Here is a 23932-nt window from a genome sequence, read left to right as displayed (position 1 = left end):
GAGAGGGCCTCCCCACCCCCACTAAGTGTCCTAAGAGAGAAATTTGACCATTATCCTTGACCCCCTAACTCCTTTACCTCTCTCTCACTCTCTCTCTACTTCACATACACACACACACACACACACACACACACACACACACACAATCAGCAAGCATGGAAGAGTTCAGACATGGAATCTTCATAGGCTTCATCTTTATTCTGTAAATATTTGTTGAGCAAATTTGAAAAATGAATGAGATATTTAATTATCTTAATGACTTTATAAAAGGCTTTATAATGAGCTATCAAAACATGAAAGGCAAGATATACTTTAATTGTGTGAAACTCTTTAGAATGTAATAAAACTAGGGGCACCTGGGTGGTTCAGTCGATTAAGTGTCAGACTTCAGCTCAGGTCATGATCTCATGGTTCATGGGTTCAAGCCCCACGTCGGGCTCTTGCCGACAGCTCAGAGCCTAGAGTCTGCTTCAGATTCTGTCTCCCTCACTCTCTGCCCTTCCCCCACTCACACTGTGTCTGTCTCTCAAAAAAAAATTACAAAAATTTTAAAAATTATTAGAATGTAATAAAACTAAAGCCAAGAAGTAGGTAAGACAGGTTGGTTGGTTGGTTGGTTGGATACATAGATAGATGGACGAATGGAGGGAAAGAATGTAAGAGGTAGGAGGAAGGAAGAGAGGGAGAGAAGGAGGAAAGGAAGGACAGGGAGGAAGAGCAGAGAAAAATCTTGAAAGGAAGAACAAAATAAAGGAAAAACAGGATTTGTAGGAGATAACAGTGTGATCAATCAGAATTTCTTAACTGCATCTTTGTTTTTGTCTTTATCACTTTCTTCCAAGTATGATGTGGATATGAGAGATTGGAAGACAAGATACAAGAGCATCAAATTGCCTTAAGTGGGTTAGCTTTAAATGTTCATTATGAAAAGTTTCAAATATATAAAGAAGTGGAGACAGTAATATTCATCTCTGCCCTTAATTATTTAGCCCCAGTCCCTTCTGTATAATTATGAAGCAAATCTAAGGTATTATTTAAATGAGTTGAATCTGCATGTTTTAAAGAATTATATCCCAGTGATACAATAATACAGGGAAAAATAATCATCCATTTTTTTCAGAAATAATGAGACCATTGCAAAAAAATTAAAAATAGGGAAATGCTATACTCATTTTTTATTAAGAAGGAAGAATATGGATTCCTGAGAGTCTAGGGTATGAACTTGTAGGTTTTATGATAAGATGGATTCATTTTCAGGTCATGGAAAAAATATAGTGCTAATCCTAGACATTTCAACATGCTAAGAACAAGGATTGCTCTATTGACTTCTTTATGCATTTATTCAAATTCTATCTTTTTTATAAAGGAATTAAGTCAGCTAATTTCCCTTTTTAATAAGGCTCCTAGACTGCTAGCTCAGGAAAACACTATAGCATAAAAATGAACCTTAATTCAACAAGATACTGACAAAGTCTCTTATGTTGTGCATGTGTTGGAGATGTGAGTCAGTTTGCCATACAATTAGGTTGATTTATAGGTGGTGTTGTGACCATATCTGCAGGAATAAGCAATGGGTCAATCAACTTGGAAGGCAGCCTCTAGTAGCATACTAGAAGAGTCTATGTGTGGCCCTCTTCAGGTGCTTGGTTTTAACCAATAACTTGGACACAGAAGACCTGCAACTACTCCCAAGGCAAACTACAAACTTATAGACTTTCAAGAAGAGACTACCCATGTAAAACTGAATTAAGTTTCTGGTTTATTGGGGGTGGGACAAATAAATATTTTAAATAAGGGGGATAAGCAGAGCAAGAGCCTGTGCAGCATGTCTCAGCTCAGCATTTTTGGGTCCCAGAATCCAGATGGATCCTGTGGTTGCCACTTACATGGTCTGTGCAAGGTGCATCCCCTTTGAACTTCAGCCAGGAGGAACTTATACAAATAGGAAACATCAAGAGACCCTCAGACCCCTTCCTGATTCTTGAACAAAAAGAGGGTCAGTTAAGTCCACATCATGATAGGGCAGGGGAGAACAGTCAGTGCACTCCCATCCCTAAGCATCATCAATACTACATGTAGGAGAGGTGCACCTTTGCCAAATTGCCCCTAGAGCCTCTATGAGAGGGAGATGCAGAGGAGCTAGTATTTCTGTCCTCAGAGGATAAAGTTTTGCTGGAACTAAGACATTTAATTGTCTGCTGCATCACAGCTCTTTTATACCTGCGGATTATCATTATTCTTAAAGAACTCACGCAACTAATCTATGTCCCTAATGTCTTCTTTTAAAGGATTATTTTCAGATATTGAGACTCTCTTGACTGTTGAGCCAAGCTCAGCATCAGTAAAAGTACATCCTCATCAGGGGAAAAGGCAGATTTAGTGTTCAGGTATTTCTGATAGTCTGTCTGTCTCTGGTTATCCAGAACCCTAGAGAATTAAGTTTCTAAATGAGCCTCTCAGATTTACAGAGGACACAAAACTGGGAAGGCCCTTGGAAATGCCAGTGGCAAAATCAAAATTTTTAAAACTATCAGAACAATTACAAGCATGAGATAAAAATTAAAAGAAACTAACCAGATAAACATGAAGTCCTATCTTCAGCCTCCAAATAAGCATTTAAGTAGAAAATAGAAAAGATGTGATCATATGTAAATACATATGATGTGTTTCAGCTTTTTAATGAAAAGAACTAGAGGAACGAGCCATTTATTTTTTAAAATTGCATTCGTGGGGTGCCTGGGTGGCTCAGTCAGTTGAGCGTCCCAGCTCTTGATTTTGGCTCAGGTCATGAACCCGAGGTCTTTGGATCGAGCCCAACATCAGGCTCCGTGTTGAGCATGGAGCCTGCTTAAAATTCTCTCTCTCTCTGTCTGTCTGTCTCTCCCTCCTTCTGCCCCCTCTCCCATTTTCTCTCTCTCTCTCTCTGTAAAATAAAAAAAAAAAATTAATTGCATTCATAATTGTCCTTATCAAAACTGGTCATGATTGCTTTCTATATATTCTATACAGAGGAGGCAAATTTGGGTTAATTTTGTATATCTCACTTCAATGAGATATGAGCCATCCATAGAGCAGAAGGACCAGAATGGATGAAGGTCTCAAAACTGTCTGATGATAATAGAGAATAATGATAGCAACATCCACGTATTGAAGCCCTATTGTAGGCCTCACTCTGTGATAGGCATTGTGCTTGCAATGGTTATGGAGTTGAACCACTCCAATGTCAAAAGGTCAAGAGGTTATGTCCCCCCCCCCCCCACTCCTCAACGGCAGGGGCTTTTCTACATAGCCTTCAGATGGTAAGGAAGATGCTAATCAAGGTGCTTCCCAATGTGTGAGAAATAAATTATCAAGTGGCTAGAAGCAAAGCTTCTGTGTCTCCAGAAGGGAAATCACATCAAGTGGATTGAACTTATGAGGAGGCAAATTAAAGCTCAAATATAAAAAAGAAATTTCTATCACTTATTGTTGCTAAGGAAATGTACAGGAAACCTTTTTAGGAGTCCCACCTGCTAGTAGGTGCTCACTATATACAAGCTTCAGAGGTTACCAGCTGGTAAAGCTGATGCTGTTATCTCCATATACATGAAGAAATCAGAGACCAAGTAAAAACTTGTCAAAGTTCACATAACTGGGAAATGACAGATTAAGGTTTACTGACTCTAAAGCTCATTTATTTTCACAAGTGATAATCATTCCTGTCATTGGAAATAATCTTCTATGGCCATTGTCTACCTGTCCCTAAACGGAGAACATTCTCCGTTTAGGAGAATTCCTGCACTGGGTGAGGGTTAAGCCCTCTCTCTTTGGTTCTTCAGGAACTCAGTATCAATGAGCCTGTTTGTCAAGTAATAAACTCTCATAAGAATGAATGTTTAATGATCTGCCTCATAAAACTATAAAGCAATAGGAGTATTGGTATCATTTGTGAATGAATCTAAAGAGATCAGTTTGAATCAAGGGAATGTTGATGCTCTCAGTGCAGGACACATGCTAATTCATCCCGAGTTTGATTAGAAAAGCACTTAATTGGCCTCCCAATATAATTACTTCTAGGCCAGCTCATTTACTTGATGCCCTATTATATTTTGAAGCATTCATGTAGCACTTTTACTGGTGAAGTTCAATATATGTCAAAAATAGCTCTCTGCCTTTATATCTGTTATGAACCATAAACAGGGCTTAACGAATGCCAAATATTGAGAAGCAGAAAAGAACAGACATTTGTTGAAAGTCTGCTTTGTCTTAGACACAGTCTAGAGATGAGCCCATTCAGAGAAGGGTGGGAGGATCACCAGGATCTCTGGTGTGAATGGGACAAAGAGCCCATCTGCAGGGCATTGTGTGGAGACTCGCCCAAGCCAGGCAGAGGTCCTGGGTAGAGGGTGGTGGGAAATACCATTGGGTAGGTGGCATGGGAAGAGCTTGGATTCTGAGCAGAACATTCAGACCTGGTGCTGTGAGCATCAGAAACCATGCTGGATTCTTGAGAGGAAGAGTAGAATGAGGAAAGTAGTTGAAGAATATGGGGAACACGTACTTCCATGTTAGAGAGGAAATGGAAGCTCCGGTATAAAAAAGAGTAGTGGTTGTTTTTAGAAAGTCTCCTGTGAGGTTGACAGGCAGGTTTGCAGGATAGACCCTAGTAATACTAATGAATACTTACACAGCTCGAACTACGTGCCAGGCAGTGCCCTCTGTGCTTAATTATAGTCACTCATGTATCCTCATAATTCTGTAAAATAATTAGTAGTAGTATCATCACCCCCATCTTCCAGATGAGAAAACTGAGGTTTCTAAAAGCAATTAGTCACACAGCAAAGAGGCCCAGCTTTCAGCAAGTACTCACCTCACAGCCATATTCTGATGACCAATCACCGCGCATCTAAAATGGTTATTGGATGATAGTGCTGTCATCTTGCTGGTTAAGTCACAGCTTGACTAGATTGTTCTCAGAAGCGGCAGACACCGCAGGGCTGAGGCTGTGTTCCTTGGCCCACAAACATGGTTGACAACCTCATCTCCCGTGTTGGATACTTGTGTTCTTTTCCCCTAGTATTTGAGGGGTGTGAGGCCAGACCTTTTCAAGTCTCAAAGTCGTGTTTGTGTTCTAATAAAAGTAAAAATCAAATGAAGTGAATGGGTTATATCTGCAGTTGCTTTCTTTGTAAATATTGTAAATCCCTTTCCACACACATGGCATACCATATGTGTATGTTTCTCCCCCCCACCAGGGGCTCAAGATCTGGACCGTATCCGACTCTCCACCTACAGAACAGCATGCAAGCTTAGGTTTGTGCAAAAGAAATGCAACTGTAAGTATGCCAGTTGTTTGGACTAATTACCCTCATGAATCCTACCGTTTACATTTGTTATAGTTTATTAAAACTGTTTTTCTCCTAAGTGTTGATAAAAAAAAATATGTTTACACAACAATAAAAAGAGTACTGTGATACGCAGAAGGTAGAGAGACTATTCGTAAGTAATTCTGAAGGCTGAATTGCTTATAACTGCTGAAGTATTGAAATGGATAAGCCTCTAGATGGGCCCAACTTCCTGTCCTTGGAATGGTTTAAATCTGGGTGGATATTTTTCTTCTCTTCCGTAGCCTTGGTAGTGTCGATGCTGTGCCATCAAAATGGCTTCCAAGAACTTTATAAAATATCGAATATGAAGTCCTCTTTGTATTTGTGTGTCCTTTGCAAGTATAGGAGAATGTTTACAAGCTCCTGGAACACATAGAATTTTCTTTGTGAAGCTACAAAATTAGCACTTTGTTTCAGAGTATTGACTACATTTGCCTACATCAGACAACAGGAAGAGAAGAGGCAGTAACATTTTAAGAAACAAAGGGACTTGCTTCATCTTTTTCCCAAATTTTAAAATGTCAGCGGCCAGCTAGATCACTAATCACAGCGAGCCCTTTACATCTTCTGCTGCACCGTCGCTTCCATCATATCACACCCCATCCATTTTCTGTTGGAGAGAAAAATGGCCTCATATTTCCTGTACATGAACTTACTCTTTTCTTTTTGTAAACTGTCTGCTATAAAAATTAATAACTGTTCTTATTTTCTAATTAGTATTGAATGGATTAGAAATATGAAAACCATAATGTTCCCCTGAGTACATACACAGTTTTGAATAAGTGGCCTAGGGATTACGAACATTGAACGTAGAAACCAGCCGTTTCCACACCTCTACCCTCCCCGAGTCTCCAGCAGGTGTTTCTTGGGGGCTCTGGGCAGGCCAGCCCCAGCCCCAGGCTTCCTGGCTTACAGCAAATCGTTACTAATGGCGTGGGCAATGTGTATTTGGTCTTCAAGTTGCTTGCCTACAGCTTATTCCTCAGCCTCAGTGGCTGGACACGGGGCTGAAGTTTGGGGCAGGATGACAAAGGAGTAAAAACAGATCAGCAAAATATCGAAGACATGTTTGACTCCTTTCAGGAAGCTAAACCAATAAAAAAAAAAGTGGGGAGGCAATGAGAAGAACACTGCACACTACAGATGGAGGAAGGAATTTGTGGATGCCCTTGCAGCCCTGGGCACTGATGAGTCTATAAAAGGTCTTTTGAGGACAAGGAAGAGGCTCACATTAAAGAAAAGCTTTTCTCCCCCCACCTCTCCAACCCCACCACCCATATTAAAACACAAGGAAAAATCTCCATGTTTTCGGCAATGAAAAAGTGATAGAATCCTCCCACGTGATTTCCTCATTACCACTCAATGGTCCTTAAAATAGAAGGGTGAGGAGAAGGAGCAGGGACAAGAATTCTGTCCTCAGAGCTTTGCCAAGCAGAGTTTCCTCAGGTCTTTCAGCAGAGACGGGAAATTGCAAAAAGGTATTACAAAATCATAGAGGTGAACTAAAAAGTAAGTAATAAAGAGAAGGAAGGAAAGAAGGAAGGAAGGGAGGAAGGAAGGAAGGAAGGTGGGGGAGGGAAGGAGGGAGGGAGAGGGGGATGGGAGGGAGGGAGAGAGAGAAGAAAAAAAGAATCAGTGATTTGACAACCACCCCTGCAGCCAACATCACAAAGGCCCTAACTGGCTCCTGCCACCCCGGGGTGACATTGCTTTCCTGCTGCTCTCAGGTCATGGCCCTTTCTCATTCCTGGGGCATCTCCTTTTCCTCTTCCTATTCTTTTCTGGTCTTCATCCTTATCCTGCATCCAGCATCATGTCATTGTCACATTGATCTCGGGGAAAACAGTGCTAGTCCATCCCTGGGTGGAAATAGAACTTTCATACCTGCCCAGTTGACTCTCAGTGCACCCATTCATTTACCTTTTAATTTAGAAAGCTTATAACGAGCTCCTCCTGTGTGTTCAGTACCATGCTTAGGTGCCCGGGATGGAGCAAGGTGAGTAAGACACGCTCTCTGCCTTAAAGTTGCCCCAAGTCTAACTGGGTGGATGGAATTTTAAACAGACTCCTAACGCAGTGTGGAAGTGTAATGGTAGGGATATGTGTGCAGTGTTGTGGGAGCACCAGGGAAGCAGTGCCCTACCTGGGTGTGAGGGCCAGTAAGAGGAGTTCCCTGCAGAGGGAGACATCTAGCCTGATTCTTAAAGAGTTAGTGGACATTACACAGGGAAGTGTTATGCCTGACAAACTTCATCTATTTTAAGATGAGGAAAAAATTACGTTCTATACAAACTATACAAAACTAAGGCTTAAGGAAGAGAAATTGAGCAGGTTTTGGATGCTAAATGAAGCTGCTTTATAAAATCATTTCCACCTTGAGCAGAAGCGTTACATGCACATACAATATGTGTTTGCTGAGTTTTCCTTCCTGACAATAAATATAACAGTCGTGATCTTGAGGGGCTTGCAAAATGCTAATGCAGCTGAGTCTGTTTTATCTTAAAGGTAGAGCCTTCTTTTTAAGATAACCAGGACCTGATGTTTATGTGACATAATATCAGTCAATGTTGAACCTACCCCCCTTAGAGGAAGGTCATTTTTGTCTGCAATAAAACATAATCCACCATAAATAATTGTAGTTTGTAATGGAGTTTTACTCTACAATGAAAGCAATAAGAACAAAAAGTCCAGGTAGTGTGTTTGTAAGTACATTGCTTTATTGGAAATTCTTACATAGCATTTACTTCGTAGAAATCAATGGACTTTAATGGAGAACAGGTTATTTTTCAGTCCAGACCTTATTTACAGGTAAAATTGATTTTGTATATTAACAAAACTAAACTTACAAGCTACATAATAGAGGTGAAAAACATAAAAACTGACACTTGTAAAGTCATCGCCTACAAAAAAATATTGTCTGGATATAGACTTTTAAGAGATTTGTTTTCTATCTGATTTCAGCTATCAGAAGGGTTAGTTAATTCCCTGTATTTCTGTCCCCACAGCCCTTGCCTACTCTCTTTATGGTTTCCCATATAGAGCACTGATTCCTATCACCACCATTCATGTTCATTCCCTTTAATACAATTCCTGATGGATGCTGAGAATAACTGGTTCCCAGGATTCTAAAAAGCCTCCATTATAAAAGGCTAGAAAACTGTAGCCTGTGCACTAAATGCAGCCCTAACTTTTGTATAGACTGTGAAATAGGAGTTTTTACAGATGAATATTTTTAATAATTTTAGAATAGGGAATGCTACTTATAATCCCTGTTAAGCAAAGTGTTATCCCTCCCCACAAAAATTCCAGTCTTCTCATTGGCAGACAAGCATTAAAAAAAAAATCACACTCCATTATTATATTTTTAATTTCATCATTGTATAAATTTTTCTCTTATTATATATATACCATCGTAAAATCTACATAATATTACTATGTAATACAGTAGTGCCCCATTGTCCACACACACACAAAAGATATTTACCAACCTCTGTTATAAAAGAAAAATTGTGGGGCACCTGGGTGACTCAGTCGGTTGAGCAGCCGACTTTGGTTCAGATCATAATCTCACAGTTGATGAGTTCAAGCCCCACATCGGGCTCTGTGCTGACAGCTCAGAGCCTGGAGCCTGCTTCAGAGTCTGTGTCTCCCTCTCTCTCTGCCCCTCCACTACTCGTACTGTGTGTGTGTGTGTGTGTGTGTGTGTGTGTGTGTGCGGCTGTGTGTGTGTGTGTCTCAAAAAAAAAACCATCAAAAAGAAAACAAAAATTGTGAGAAGCCATCTTTTCTGTTTTCTTTTTCTCCTTTTTCAAGTTTATTTATTTTTGAGAGAGACAGAGACAGCGCAAGCAGGGGAGGGGCAGAGAGAAAGGGAGAGAGAGAGAATCCTAAGCAGGCTCCACGCTAGCACAGAGCCCAATGCAGGGCTCAAACTCACAAACCATGAGATCATGACCTGAGCCAAAACCAAGAGCTGGACACTTAACTGACTGAGCCACCCAGGCGCCCCCATCTTTTCTTTTTTCAAGCAGAAGATTCTTTATTCCTTCAACTTTCCTCCATGGGATCCATTTTTAAGTCAGCTTCTTTCCCTTACCCTTCATCTTTGCACACTGTCATACCCTCCCTCCCTGTGCCATGACTAGCACATTCCCTAATGGAACAAAGGAATTTGTACCCCTAAAAATTAGGGGGCAGCAAGTTGGCAATCTTATTTTCTAGGAGGAATAGGACTGAATGGAGAATATGCATACTATTCCTAATGCTGCTTTCTAATCAACAGCCTTCTCTTTAACTTCTGGGTTTCCTAAGAACTTTCCACAAAAATAAATACCCTATATGCCATGTAGGCATAAGGATGTGTGAAATGGCAACATTCTCAGCCTTTGTTTTAAACAAATAACTATTTTCTGCCAGAACATTATTTCCTCGGTCAGCGCTGACATGGTTAATGATCCAGATACCCTGTAATGTCAGCAGATCATTTTTCAGAAATTACTTTGGAGTCAATGGAACGCAGCCTTAAGTTCATGAACAATAAAAGAGAATGAGAGAAATAAATCACAAATCTCAAATCCCTCCTGTTTAATAGTAGAAACAAAAGTACGGAGGCACTTTCCTTTAGTTCTTCTGGTCGCAGTCTGAATTTTCCTTTTGTCACTCATATCAGCTAAAATTTAATTAAAATTCCGCTTAAAAGGAAAAGAGGAAAGGTATATATTAGTATCTGAGCTTTCAGAGCTTCTCAAATGTCTTCCCTCTAATAAAAGAAACATTTTTATAAGTATTCTTCATCCAGTTATAATTTAAAGTTAGAACACATGCTTTGCCTTTAATAGCTCTAAATTTCTTTCAGGGTTTCTAGAACAACAACAACAACAAAAAAATGCAGACACTGGTTTACCTAATGGCTTCTCTGTCACTGTGAAATTAACCCATGTGAGTGCTATATATGTGGTGTGTCCTGAATAAATATTCTTCTATGAGTGAATGAGTATGCTTCACTAGATTCACTTTTCACCAGCCAACTGACTAGTCTTATGCTTCAGGAGTAGGCTTTACATATGTTTTTAGAAATAAATACTAATACCCCGTTCGTTTTCCTTGGGTGTGCTAGCATATTCTTCCTCCCTGCCATATTCTTAAGTATGTGGGATTTTGGTGGCCTGTACCAGTTTTCTATCATTACATAACAAATTACCCCATACTTAGCAACTTAATACAACACACATTTACTATCTTACTCTTTCCACTTTCCGTAGGTCAGAAATCAAACACAGCCTAGGGTCTCACAGGGTCTGTGGCTCTCTTCTGAGTGAACTGGCTGTTGGCAGAATTCATTTCCTTATGGTTGAAGGATTGAGGTCTCCACTCCTGTGGACAGTCAGCTGGGGACCATTCCCAGCAGGCTACAAGCCGCCTGCCTTCCCTGCCACGTGGCTCCATAGATGTTTGCTTCTACTTCAATGCTAGGTAGAGTGGGTCTCTCTGACTTCCTCCTCTGGGATCAGCCAGAGAAAACGCTCCTCTTTTACAAGACTTATGGGTGCTCCTGAGTGGCTCAGTCCATTAAGTGTCCGACTCTTGATTTCAGTTCAGGTGTTGATCTCCTGGTTCATGAGTTTGAGCCCCGCTTCGGGCTCTGCACTGACAACACAGAGCCTCTTTCAGATCCTGTGTCTCTCTCTCTCTATGCCCAGATCACACGATCTCATCTCTTTCTCTCTCTCTCTCTCTCTCTCTCTCTCTCTATCTCTCTCAAAAATAAACATTAAAAATAATAATAAAAAAATAAAAGACTCAAGTGATTAGGTCAGGCTCACCCAGAAGATCTCCCTATCTTAAGGTCAACTGATTTGAGACCTTAATTACATCTGCAAAATCCCTTCACAGCAGTACCTGAATTAGCATTTGCTTAAACAATGGAGAAGGTATATCAACACTGAGGACCAGGAATCTTGTCCAGGGAGGTATGAAGAGGAAGGGGGCATCTTAGGGTTCTGCCTACCACACTGCCCAAGATCATGGACTTTTCTACTTTCCAGGTAATGACATAGACAGCCTTGGGTGAAAAACCAAAGTTCAAAGTAAAATCTCAAGCAATAGGAACAGATCCCAAAAGAGGTATGTCTGAAGGCGAGAGATAGGACTCTTTCCTGTCAAAGAGTCACAAGGAAGAGCAGGAATGTTCAATTAGGGAAATAAGTGGCAGATGGCAAAACCTTGGAGCATAATGATCTGTGTTCCAAGTGATTTTGATACATATTTTCATTCTTGATGAAATTCTTTCTAGACACTTGTTTAGAATAAAGAGAAGGACATTGCGCTAGAATACTACATTCCTAAAAGTTCCCTGGGGCGAAGCTGGTGGGGACAGCAGAACATAAGACCATTCAAGATGCCTGTGTGATATGGCAGTGGAGAACCAGCCCCTCTCCAGGCACCCTGCACGGAGGAACCTGCCCCTTTCCAGGCACCCTGGATGAAGACCCAGCTTCTTTCCGGGCACCCTGGACCTATGGCAAAGTCATTTCCTCTTAACTAGAGCACACTTCTGGTAGACACAAAGCTATGCCTTTAAGGTTCTGGTGCATGTGATATGGGTCTAATTAAAGCAGCTTCTTCCCTTTCTGCCGCTTCTGCATTATACCAGGAAATCAGGACAACCGAACACTTTTGCACTAGCAGTTTAGGAAAGAACCTCATCTTTAAATGCCCCAGCCCATTGGGAAAGAGTGATGCGCGCACAGGAATGCCTTTCAAGCTTCCCAGGCCCATCCAGCAAGTAATGGCCTTCCCTTATGGTCTGCCAAGCTGTGTTCATGGGCACCTACTGGATCAGCCCAGAGCCAGTGAGCAATGAAGGGCCCCCCAGAGGGTGCTGTCCCACAGCCTGGCTCCCAGGACCTTGGGGGCTCTGGTAAACACTAAGATGAAACCAAAGACAGTCAGGAGGACAAGGATAGAATAGTGGCCACTCCCACATAACCGCACCTGTGATCCATGACAACTAAACCAAGGAGGTTGTGTTCACATTTTGTTGGTGTTACCAGCAGTCACTCATTTATTTACTCACCCAACAAATGTGGACTGAGGTGTACTGCATGCCAAGCATTATTCTAGACCATGGGGGGGGGAAGTATGATAATATTCCTTAGTGTATAAATTAGTATTAGAAGAGTATTAGAAGAACCTCAAGTTTAGAATCTAATGATATGGTCTATTTTTTAGAAATCTTCAGATTTTGTGAGTATCAAATAGTAGATATGCTGTAAAACTTCGCTATGTAAGCTTATATCTAGCCTGTCAGCCCCCTGAGCAAACTGTCATTTTCTGAGGGAAAAAAAATTACTTATAAGTGTGGTGGTTAAAGAAATCAAGTATATCTGTAGCTCTTGAAATAAATTGTCTAGCTATTTTTGATCATTCGTGGTGTTGGGCTACGAATTCCACTTGACCTCCTTTTTAATCAGGAACGGTAAGGTTCTGTTCATTCCGGATGAGGAGAGCATAGCATAAGAGATGTTAGGTGGATTCCCCTGAATAAACACCAGGTAAAATCATCTGAGAACTCAGCTTCTAACTTCCAAGTATTAGCCAAATGCCATGGTAAACAGAGAGCCTGTCCTGCAATGTTGGTCAAGCATATGGACCACTGAACCTGCTACAAAGCTAATAATGCATCAGCCCTGAGCAGCTTAGTTTCTCAAGAATAATAAACCTCACTGTAAGATCAAGTATAATGCATTTTAATTCCCAAATCCAACACTGCTGAATAAGAAAGTGATGTCATATTGTGGGAAAGGGTAAGTGGACAAAAAGTTATGTTGACCACACAGAATCAGAATCTGTTTTTGAACATGGTCAGAATCACCATTTTCTTCTCATTTATTTTCTGAAAGGGTTCAACCAGTTATAGGGACTTGGCTAGAATCAGCGCATTAGCCCGTGTTTTCCGGAAAGCAGACTCCACAACAAGGCTTCTGTGGAAGCCTGCTCATTTGCCATTCCAGAGCAGAAGTGGAACGAGGGAAGAAAGCCAACAGACAATGCAGGAATTTCTAAGGAACCTTTTGAAAGGCCGCAGAACTCTCCAGCCAGGGGACACAAGGAGGAAGTACTAATCTAGCTGCTCTGTCCTGCATTGGTCAAGGGGGGCCTACAAGTGTTAATACCCCCGTGCTTCTGGGTTACACTTGTGTGAGTGCTAGGCAGGTTCCAGGTGTTCCATTGAAGGTATGGAGCAAGGGCCTGAGGCCAGGTGCTGTCTGGTTGCAGCTGCCCTGAGCTGATCAAAGTCTGTGCCATGATGGTTCCTTCTGCAGGGGCTGGAGAAGAGGTGAGCCAAGGTTTTGAAAAGATACAAGAGAGGGGTCTGAAACATTGCCTCCTGTGTATCTTGGTTTTCTGTGTTGGACATTTCCTCATTAGTGTTTTCTGCCTTTTAAAGATTTTTTTTCAAAAGATACATTTCTCAGGGCACTTGGGTGGCTCAGTCGGTTAAGCGTCCGCCTTTGGCTCAAGTCATGATCTCGCAGTCCATCATTTCGAGCCCCACGTCAGTCTCTGTGCTGACAGTTCAGAGCCTAGAGCCTGCTTCAGATCCTGTCTCCCTCTCTCTCTGCCCCTCCCAATCTCTTTCTCTCTCTCTCTCTCAAAAGTAAATAAACATTAGGGGTGCCTGCGTGGCTCAGTCGGTTAAGCGTCTGACCTTGGCTCAGATTGTGATCTCGTGGTTCATGAGTTCAAGCCCCGCATTGGGCTTTGTGCTCACAGCTTGGAGCCTGGAGCCTGCTTTGGATTCTGTGTGTCTCTGTCTGTCTCTCTCTCTCTCTCTCTCTGCTCCTCCCCTGCTTGCACTCTGTCTCTGTCTCTCTCTCAAAAACAAATAAACATTAAAAAAAAAAACCTTTAAAAATAAATAAATAAATAAACATTAAAATATTTTTAAAAAATAAAATTAAATAAAAAATTTAAAAGGATACATTTCTCATGTTAATTTCATTCAAGATACCTGCAGACAATCTGTACTGCTGATTAGCCATCTAGAGATCTCTTCACCCCAAATGCTAACGTATCTCCCAAACAATTTTCCAAGCACTAGGAAACTGAATCATAACTATTTTCTGAATGGGTGAATCGAATGCATTTTCAATTTCTGTCCCATTTTTTACTCCTATTGCACAAAGACAATTAATTATATACTTAAATGGTACAGAGTGAGTGCAGAAAAAAGTGACACTTCCCTGCCGATTGCCCCTTACCTGCTCTTCTGTGTCCCTGTGCACTTTGTTAGTGTTCATCATGGCCGCATTGGCACATGATGCAGGGTCACTGAGAGCAACTGAGAGCTATAAAGAAGAAGACTGTTCCTCATGGTTGCCAGCCTTGTGGATGCTCTTTCTCTTGAAGCGTGGCCTCTGGCATCTGAGATTCTGGCCATCTGTTCAAGTCATAGTGTGTAAGGAATAATGAAAGTCCTGTGCGAAGTCATGCTCAATGGGTCTCATTGAGCTTTCCTGACACGCTGCGGTAAAGGGAAAGCTTCTAGAGGTTATATGTAGGGTCTGGCAAACGGAGTAGACACTCTACCCCATTCCATTCACTAAGCATTAGTGAGCACCCAGTTTGAACAAGGCATTATGCAAGTAGCTCTGAGGAATACAAAGATGAACAAGACAGAGTACATGTCTTCAAGTTAGTATAATTTAGTGCTGTGGTTCTTAAACTTTTCTCCTCATGTATCTTTGGGAGAATTGATGAAAGCCACAGATCCTTTCCCCCAAAAGCATACATGACCCTAACCATAAAATTTAGTTCATCATTTCAGAGACCCTCCTCTCTTCCAAAGTTCAGTCAAAGGCTTATCAAAAAAAGGTGGAGACGGACACCTGGGCGGCTCAGTCAATTGAGCGTCCGACTCTTGATTTCAGCTCAGGTCATGATCTCCCAGTTCGTAGGTTCAAGCCCTGCATCAGGGCTTGTGTCTGACAGCGTGGAGCCTGCTTGGAATTCTTGCTCTCCCTCTCTCTCTCTTTTAAAATAAATAAATAAATATTTTTAAAAAGTGGAGGGAACAGCCTGTCCATTAATAACTGTGGGAAATTTAGTGTCGTGAATGATCTGATATATGACGTTATCCAGGAGCAACAAATGGGAGAGCATAGTTCCACATAAAGGTATTGGGGCCTCCTCGGGCACACATGTATGTAATGCTTTGAAAGACAGCCAAATGAAGAGTGCACCTGATGAAGAGTATAAAGCCAGTGCAAGAAAGCCAATGGCACATTCTGGAATTATAAGAAGCCCAACATGTCTGGGTCATAAGACTCTTGGAAAAAGCTGGAAATGAGTAGGAAATGAGGTTAAAGATTGGGAGACTGGAGTTCAAACATTGGTTTTCAAGCTTAGAAGCTTGGATTTTACTCGATAAGCAATGGAGACTGGCATAGCCAGAGCTGGGACTTATACCATTTCGTAGGGCAGATGGAAAAGGGCATACACTGGCGATGACTAAGTCTTACTGTAAAAATCTAAGTAGAAGGCAGTAAAAGCCCAAACTAGGGCACTACAATGTAGGGAATGCTAAAGGGACATCGAAGAAACAAACCGTGTAGTGAAGGCTAAAATGACTACCCAGAAAGGAGATAAGATACTAAATCTTCCTGCTTCTAAAGTTATTAAATATATTCCGAACAAAGTTAAATGCTGGCAGTGAGAAATTAGTTATTGTTCAGATCTTTCTTTTCATTTACTTTCTCTTATTATTTTTACAATCATTGGTACAATACTTTGGAAAATAATAGGCTTAATAAATGCTTGCTCAATTGAATTTAGTTAAATTTAATTTACAGTATGACAGCTATTGAGCCAACAATTATTATACCTCATTTTGAATAATGATGCTGGTCTACAAACACAATTTAAGGAAAAACTGAATACTTTTTCCTAATAGGCAGTAGATGTACTCCCAGGGCCTTTGAGGATTGGCATGATATCCTATCTGATTTTACACCAAAAATATGTTGTAGGCCTTTTCTTGAAGCCCTTTCTGTTCTATCATGCACCTTCCCCAGGAAACTAAAAGTAAAACTAAAATGCGATCTTTGTAAGCTATGATGATTCTCTCCAAGGATCCTTAGCAAAGAGTACCATCTTGGTGATAAAGGTATACTGTGGGAGCAAGGAAGATGTTGACTTTGGAAGCATAAAATAATTTGGTGAGCTACTCAAATGCTGTTCAGATTCGTATTTTAGAAAGATGCAGCTCATGGCTCATGAATGGAAATCAAATACAAAACTTGTCTTTTATTAACATTTTCTTTCCCAACTCCATGTTTGGTCAAGGTGGCTAATATCTTCAGTGTAATCACCTGAAAATGCATTTGTCGACCCTGGCAAAGCATGCAACTGAACTGAATTTCTCTTCCCTACTAGCTTTTTAAACACTATTTTGTCATGATCAAAGACCTGGTAGGACATAAAAATAAATTATTTATTTGAGAAAATCTTAACGACCGGCTAATTTGCACAAGGCTTTCTTGACCACAATTTTCCCGGGATTCTTGTGATACCTTTTATATGAATTCCCCTGGCTCAAGACATCCATTTCCTCTTCTTCCTGTCTCTTGTCTCGTTAAGTCATGCTCCCTTGCAGTGGTCCAAACATCCTTGCTCTTCAAAATCACCTAAGGAACAGCCAAAACCTGGGGATACCCTGGCCAAACTCCAGACCTGTGGAATCGGGGGCCACAGTTCGAGACGCACTCGCTGCTCCAAAGAGCACTTCTGATTTTCACCACTGGACTGGTTGGCTGTAGACAGGGATGGGAATTAGCTCACATTAGGTATTTTGAAAATGAAACTTAGTATGAAACTTCACGGGATGCAAATTCTCGATCTGTTTGCTCACTGAAAAATTAGACAAGTGTCAAATAATGGACAATAGGAAAGGTTACAAAGTGACAGACCCTGCTTCCCAGTACACTCAGCATGTAAACTCTGCTGACCCAGTCCCGTCAGTGCAAGACCTGGTTGAGCCTTCTTCCTTCATTGTTCTCTGCTCTCGGTCACTAGATCATCTTCTTCCCGGAGTATCCTCCCCAACTCATCTTTATGTGTCAGATCCTGCTGTGATTCAGAAACCAACTCGAGCCCTACCTCTTCCTCCTCTACACCTTTCCAAAGTTTCCAGCCTGCATAGCATCACTGTATTTTGAACTCCAGTAGTGTTTTGTTTTGTTTTTTAATCTGTTCTATGGATGTGACCCTTTGATGACAGAGTGTCTCATCCTGATGTTCGGTTAGGCCATCTGAACATGTCTCTCCCCGTGGGAATTACAATCCCAGGCTCTCGTATTTTGTTTAGTCCCCTCTAACATCAAGCATAATGTATCGTAGAATCTTTAAAATTACTGGTTGGATTTCATTTCTTTTCAAAATGTGATGGAATCTCATTTCTTGCTTCCTTTCCCAGCTCTGGATGTATAAGCATATGGCCGTCTCCCTCTGTATGTTAATGCCTGTATGTGCAATAGATGTATGATAAGTTAGTGACACGTTGACATATTCTTTTCTTCTCATGAGCTGAGGCTTTCTGAATTTCAAGATGAGTAGTTGATCTGGAAGTCAACTAAACTAGTCATCACTCTGGTACAGTCTCTTACAGATTTCTATCATCACACCCGTTAAGAGGAAAACAAACCTGAGGGGCACCTGGGTGGCTCAGTTAAGTGTCCAACTTCCGCTCAAGTCATGATCTCACGGCTCAGGAGTTTGAGCCCCACATTGGGCTCTGCGCTGACAGTTCAGAGCCTGGAGCCTGCTTTAGATTCTGTGTCTCCCTCTTTCTCTGCCTTTCTCCCACTAGCACTCTCTCTCTCTCTCTCAAAAATAAAGAAAACATTTAAAAAAAGAGAAAAACAAACCTGAAATTATAGAAGAAATCTTATATTAAGGGACAAACATCTTTATCACTGACAAAGTGGAGCAAAGAATTGAAAGACTTGGGAGGTTATAGTTTTATCGGATTATGAAAGTAAATGTTTATGCCTGTTTTCTCTCAAAAATAAGAATAATGCCTAAACTGTAGATGGTGCTTCAGAGTTTACTCTTTTCCATGTAATTTCTGTTGTGCCCCAGAACACCTATAAGAAAGTTTGATATTATTATTCCTGTTGTGCATGAAGAAACACTTGAATCCAAGTCCACGATCTCTAAGCCCATTTTTCTCTGTAAGAGAAACTAGATAGTTGTTGCCTACGCCATGCTCCTTGCTGGGTCCCTCTGTTCTCCACCACCTGTAAGTTCTGTGTGCTCAGGGACCTGCCTGTCTTCTTGACTCTAATTCTAGAACGCAGAAGAATACTGAAAGATAATAAGGGCTGAATAAATACTTATGAATGAAGTTGTTAGTCTCTCTAATGGAAGGCTAAGATAGAAGGCTGGTTTTCGCCTGGCCGAGACAATGAGTTTGAAGAGGAACCTGAAGTTGTTCCTGACACTCACAAGGGGACATGTTCTTCTCTCCACCTCCTCACACCCTGCCCATGTGGCAGTCTGACCCACATGGGAGGCTCCTTGAAAGCATTCTTACTTAAATCTAGTTGGCATTTCGAATACTGAGACTTGGCATGTGAGAGCTGTCCTAGGAAAAACTCAATGCTTCCGTGTGTGCTCCTCTTAGTGCTAAGGGCATCAGAATTTTATTGGAAAACTAAGTGAATGGATCTCCATAATGAATTCTCCTATAAGCCTACAAACATATTTTAATAATCCACTATGTGAATGAACACAGTTCGACACTTCAAACCTGCAGTATAACCTAATCGGAAAAAGCACCTGAACTCGGTTCTCCTAATCTACAGAGTGGTCACGATGGGAAATTCCTGCTGGGGAATTTTCCTGAAAGTCAGGAAACTTAGATCTGGGGAGGGAAGAATTGGTTTCAGGAGAAAGAACCTACCCCCTTTGCGATGGCGTTTGATGAGTAAGTCAACATCAGAATTCTCCCTGCTTGCACCTGCTTGTCTCAGAGATTGGAAACCGAATCCTAACAAAGCCTCAGACAACAGTTACCGTCACTTTAAGTAAGGTGGGTGGGGGTTGAGAGGGTATGTGCATGAGCGTACACATACACACATACACACCCCTGTCTACACACTAGAGGGTGTGTGTGTGTGTGTGTGTGTGTGTATATATATATATATATATATATATATATATATATCCCCAGTGGTATATCAACAGGTTATATCAATTCCCAGCATAACTGCAATTTACTTTTCTCCCAGGCAAGAAAGCACATCATGATGCAATGAGTGACCTTCTTATAGAAGTGAATCACACCCCCTCTAAAACAATGTATATATACATGATTATATAAATCATTCTTTTTTGAGAGAGAGAGAGAGAGAGAGAGAGAGAGATTGTGTGTGTGTGTGTGTGTGTGTGTGTGTGTGTGTGTGTGTGTGTGTGTGAACCAGGGAGAGGGGTGGACGGAGAGAGAGAATCCCAAGCAGGCTCCATGCTCAGCGCAGTGCCCAACACGGGGCTCTATCCCACGACCCTGGGATCATGACCTGAGCCAAAATCAAGACCCAGACATTCAAGTGACTGAGCCACCCAGGCACCCCATAAATCATTCTTAAACTGCATAAGTTAACTTATAGTTATCAGCTCCTTGTAACACACTTCACAACCTATGAGAACGTAGCAGGCTGTCTTAATGCCAAAGGACAGAGAACCACTGACTGTCAGCATGCCTGTCATACTTAAACTGCCTGGGGATGTTAAAATGCAGTTTCTGGTTCTGGGGTGGGGGCCTAAGATTCTGCATTTCTAATAAGCCTAATGCCTTGTGACTCCAAGTATGGTCCTGGACCAGCTGAGGCAGCACCAGGGAGCTATTTTACAACCTTGTAGGTGATTCCAGTGTGCAGCCATTGTTAAAAGCCACTACAGGGGCGCCTGGGTGGCGCAGTCGGTTAAGTGTCCGACTTCAGCCAGGTCACGATCTCGCGGTCCGTGAGTTCGAGCCCCGCGTCGGGCTCTGGGCTGATGGCTCGGAGCCTGGAGCCTGTTTCCGATTCTGTGTCTCCCTCTCTCTCTGCCCCTCCCCCGTTCATGCTCTGTCTCTCTCTGTCCCAAAAATAAATAAAAAACGTTGAAAAAAAAAAAAAGCCACTACACCAAAAGGACCGGAGTTAAGTCGCTATGATTGTTTGTTGACCTTCCCCAGCTGGAAGCCCTTTGAAAGCCGCCTAAAGGTTTCTAAATCTGTGATTATCAGAATCACCTGGAGAGCTTTAGGAACCGCTTTTCCCACCTTCCTAAATTTTGAAATCAGTAAGTGGTATAATGTGGGCTTGGGAATTTTGAGATCGCTACACGCTTTAGAAAAAAAAAAAAAAAAAGGTGCCGTGCTTAGATTCACTGACCTGGACCCAATCTCTGTGATGTGGTCCAGGTAAGGCCAGCCCTGGACTAAATAATGAAACAGACTACATCCTAAAGTTGGGGTTTTTTTGATATTCCTACACTTTCTGTACACTCTCTTCCATCTTTTCCCCTATTTATATGATTCTCCTACTTCTAATAAAGTTTATGACATCAGTCATTTCTACCTAGATATAAATGAGTTTGGTATTTTTGCACTTTTCCCAGAGATACTTGGATTTAAGTCATTGCTAACAGTGAGCTAAAGAGTTCTTTTCTGGGGTGCCTGGGTGGCTCGGTCAGTTAGGCCTCCAACTTCAGCTCAGGTCATGATCTCATGGCTAGTGAGTTCGAGCCCGGCATTGGGCTGTGTGCTGACCACTCAGAGCCTGGAGCCTGCTTCAGATTCTGTGACTCCCTCTCTCTCTCTGCCCCTCCCCTGCTTATGCTCTCTGTCTCTCAAAAAATAAATAAGTGTTTTAAAAAAAGTTCATTTCCTAAAAAAAAAAAAAATAGTGTAACATCAGCAAACAGATAAGAAACATCACTTGAGAATAGCAAACTCCTCTCTAGCCACATACAAACACTTCCCCCCACACCCCTGCCTCGGACCAAGCCCTTTTCTACTTAAGATTGCCTGAATTTAAAACAAACTGCTGAAGCTTTGTATATTTCCATTTATTTATGAATACAAACTTTTAGGTATTAATAATGTCCAAAATTAACAATATTATTTTTAAGATTCTATGAAGTACTAAATACTACCGTTAAGAACACGTTTATTTTTGATATGGTTAATGCTAACCAAATAATTTTATTATACAAACTGTTGCCTTATCTAGTATATTAGTATAAAATGGTTGCAGTTTTATAGATGAGGAAACCCCACTTCGTCTCATCTGTGCTTAATAGCAGGTGCTCTGTGAAGGACAGTTAAAGCTTGATGGCTATTTAGCAAAGTGTGCACAGTGCCATCTAGTGGTATTCACTCATCACTGCAAAACCTAAATGTCCATTTTCCAAAGTGATTTTGATGGCTCAAGAGTAAACATCTTTATACAACTGTCAGACTTTTAAAACAGACTTCCTAATAGCTTCCTTATGACTCTAAACTTAGCACATTTATTAGTGCTCCCACTCCATTAAGCAGAAGGCTTGTGATACCTTTTAATAATAATTAATAGATATTAAATACTTCTATGCACTGAGCACTGAGTTAAGTGCTTTCTATGGATTGTCTCATTTGATCCCCCCAATAACGCTGCAGTGGAGCAACTCTTGTTGTCCCCATCTTACAGATGTGGAAACTGAAACTTAAGGACATTAAGTGATTTGCTCAAGGTCACATGGATAGTCGATAGGAGAAGCCAGTCGAAACCCAACCTACCGTCCAGGAACCTGCACTATTCTGCACTGTAATCTGCACCTCCCAAAGCAGTTACCAATGGAATAAAATTTCTGATAAGTCTTTATGAAAGAGGGCCTTCCTCACCAGGTCTCTAATTATCAAACACGGTAAAACCGATTCAAACTCCACTAACTGAGAACGTAACGACAGTTAAACTAAATATTATGTCTTTGGGGCTGAGATGTAGTTTGGCCTTCTTTTGTATGGCCAACACGATATATGCTCAAAATTACATGTTAATTAACTTATCAAATTTGGCGGCACTGGGCTGAAAGTTGGGTTTGGATTCACAGACCTTGTAAGTTGATAATGGTGTAGCATGGCTATAGATCAGAAGGTGTTTAATTATCTTAACACTAGTAGTTATCATCTATGTGCCAAGCTCTGTGACCAGCACCCGTGTATACATTTTCTCTTTTCTCCTCGCTATAACTGTCTCTGGATGGTATTCTCCTCATTTCTAGAAAGGAAACAGTAAAGTATATAGAGGAGGAGTAACTTGCCCACAGTTTTATAATTATTAGTAGAGCCAGGGGTGAAACTTCAATCTTTGTGACTGCAAAATCTGTGTCTTTTGCCACTCTTGGAAAATAAGTATTATAGTGTGCATGATTACAGTTTTCTGTGTACCGCCATCCCTACGCAAAAAGACCATCATCTTTGCTGTGATGACGGTAACAGGCTCCAGCCGCTTCCCCCGTGCATGCCTGTCCACCTCCACTGCTTTTTGCCCTTACTGTCCGAAATGATAGTTTTCAGCTGTATTTCTGAGTGTGTCACTCTATTTAACACCTGTGTCTTCATACTTTTAGTGTAAAGGCCAAAAGACTTGCCGTAGCCACAGTACTCCTCCAGCCTTATCTTATTCCTCTGGGCCCTTCACGACCATCTCATAATCCCATTTTGTATGTAGCACCCTGTCCACCACAATAGGTCATCATTTCTGATTATCTGTGTCATTGTGAGTCATGTCCAAATCCCCACCCGTTAGTTCCTTGAGGCAGGAATAACATCTTTGCATCCTGCACCCAGACGTATCCCCAAGGACTAGATCCAGGGGATCTGTACATCAAACATAAAGGGAATAATTATAGGAACCCAGTTCCTGCAGAAATTAATTTAATTCCTCAAGAAGTTAATTAGACAAACAAACAAACAAACAAACAAAAACTTATAGATGCCGTCTACCTGGAAGTACCTTGGATACTGACTTGAAAAATTGGATAAATAGCATTAAGAAATACAAATAATTTCCTTGTAGGACATACAGAGAAGGTTATAAATTTGGAATCCCATAAGTCTGAATTTATCCAAATCTAATAGGTATGTAAGTATTTCAGTTAGAAAGTGATTTGTATTCTTCTGTCCCAAATAAGAGATATGCTGGAAAGTTGTTTTATTCTGGTTTTTTTTTTAGTTTTACATGATTCACATTGTACCTTTGTTCAAGTGCAACATATTGTCCTGTGTGTCAGGCATTACCACTTTTGACTTCATGATTTTTCCCATGTAAGGAACACTGTCCTCACTCTGTAGATGGGGACAATGAAGCTCTATGTCTTCAAGGCTATGAGGGCGTGCACTTGAAGTAGAAGGGCCGTATTTAGACCTCGGTCTTTGGACTTCAAGTCCAGTGCTCATTTGGACTCCCAAGTCCAGAAGTTCAATACATGTTAGTGTTTTTTTAATATAGTGTCAGAAATGAGTAAAGAAGCAGGAAACT

At 41.2% G+C, this 23932-nt stretch overlaps 1 protein-coding gene across 13 annotated transcripts in view; it reads left to right on the top strand.

The window, feature by feature from the left end:
- Nucleotides 1–23932, top strand: part of DTNA (dystrobrevin alpha) — a 351322-nt gene that overhangs the window by 232222 nt on the left and 95168 nt on the right. For all 13 annotated transcript variants that reach the window (XM_049620219.1, XM_049620211.1, XM_049620212.1 and 10 more), the window contains one exon: nt 5235–5315. In XM_049620219.1, coding sequence (XP_049476176.1) covers nt 5235–5315 — 81 coding nt within the window. The remainder of the gene's footprint in view (nt 1–5234; nt 5316–23932) is intronic.

Source organism: Panthera uncia, assembly GCF_023721935.1.
Source record: "Panthera uncia isolate 11264 chromosome D3 unlocalized genomic scaffold, Puncia_PCG_1.0 HiC_scaffold_8, whole genome shotgun sequence".
NCBI lineage: Eukaryota > Metazoa > Chordata > Mammalia > Carnivora > Felidae > Panthera > Panthera uncia.
This window is presented reverse-complemented; position numbering and strand designations above follow the sequence as displayed.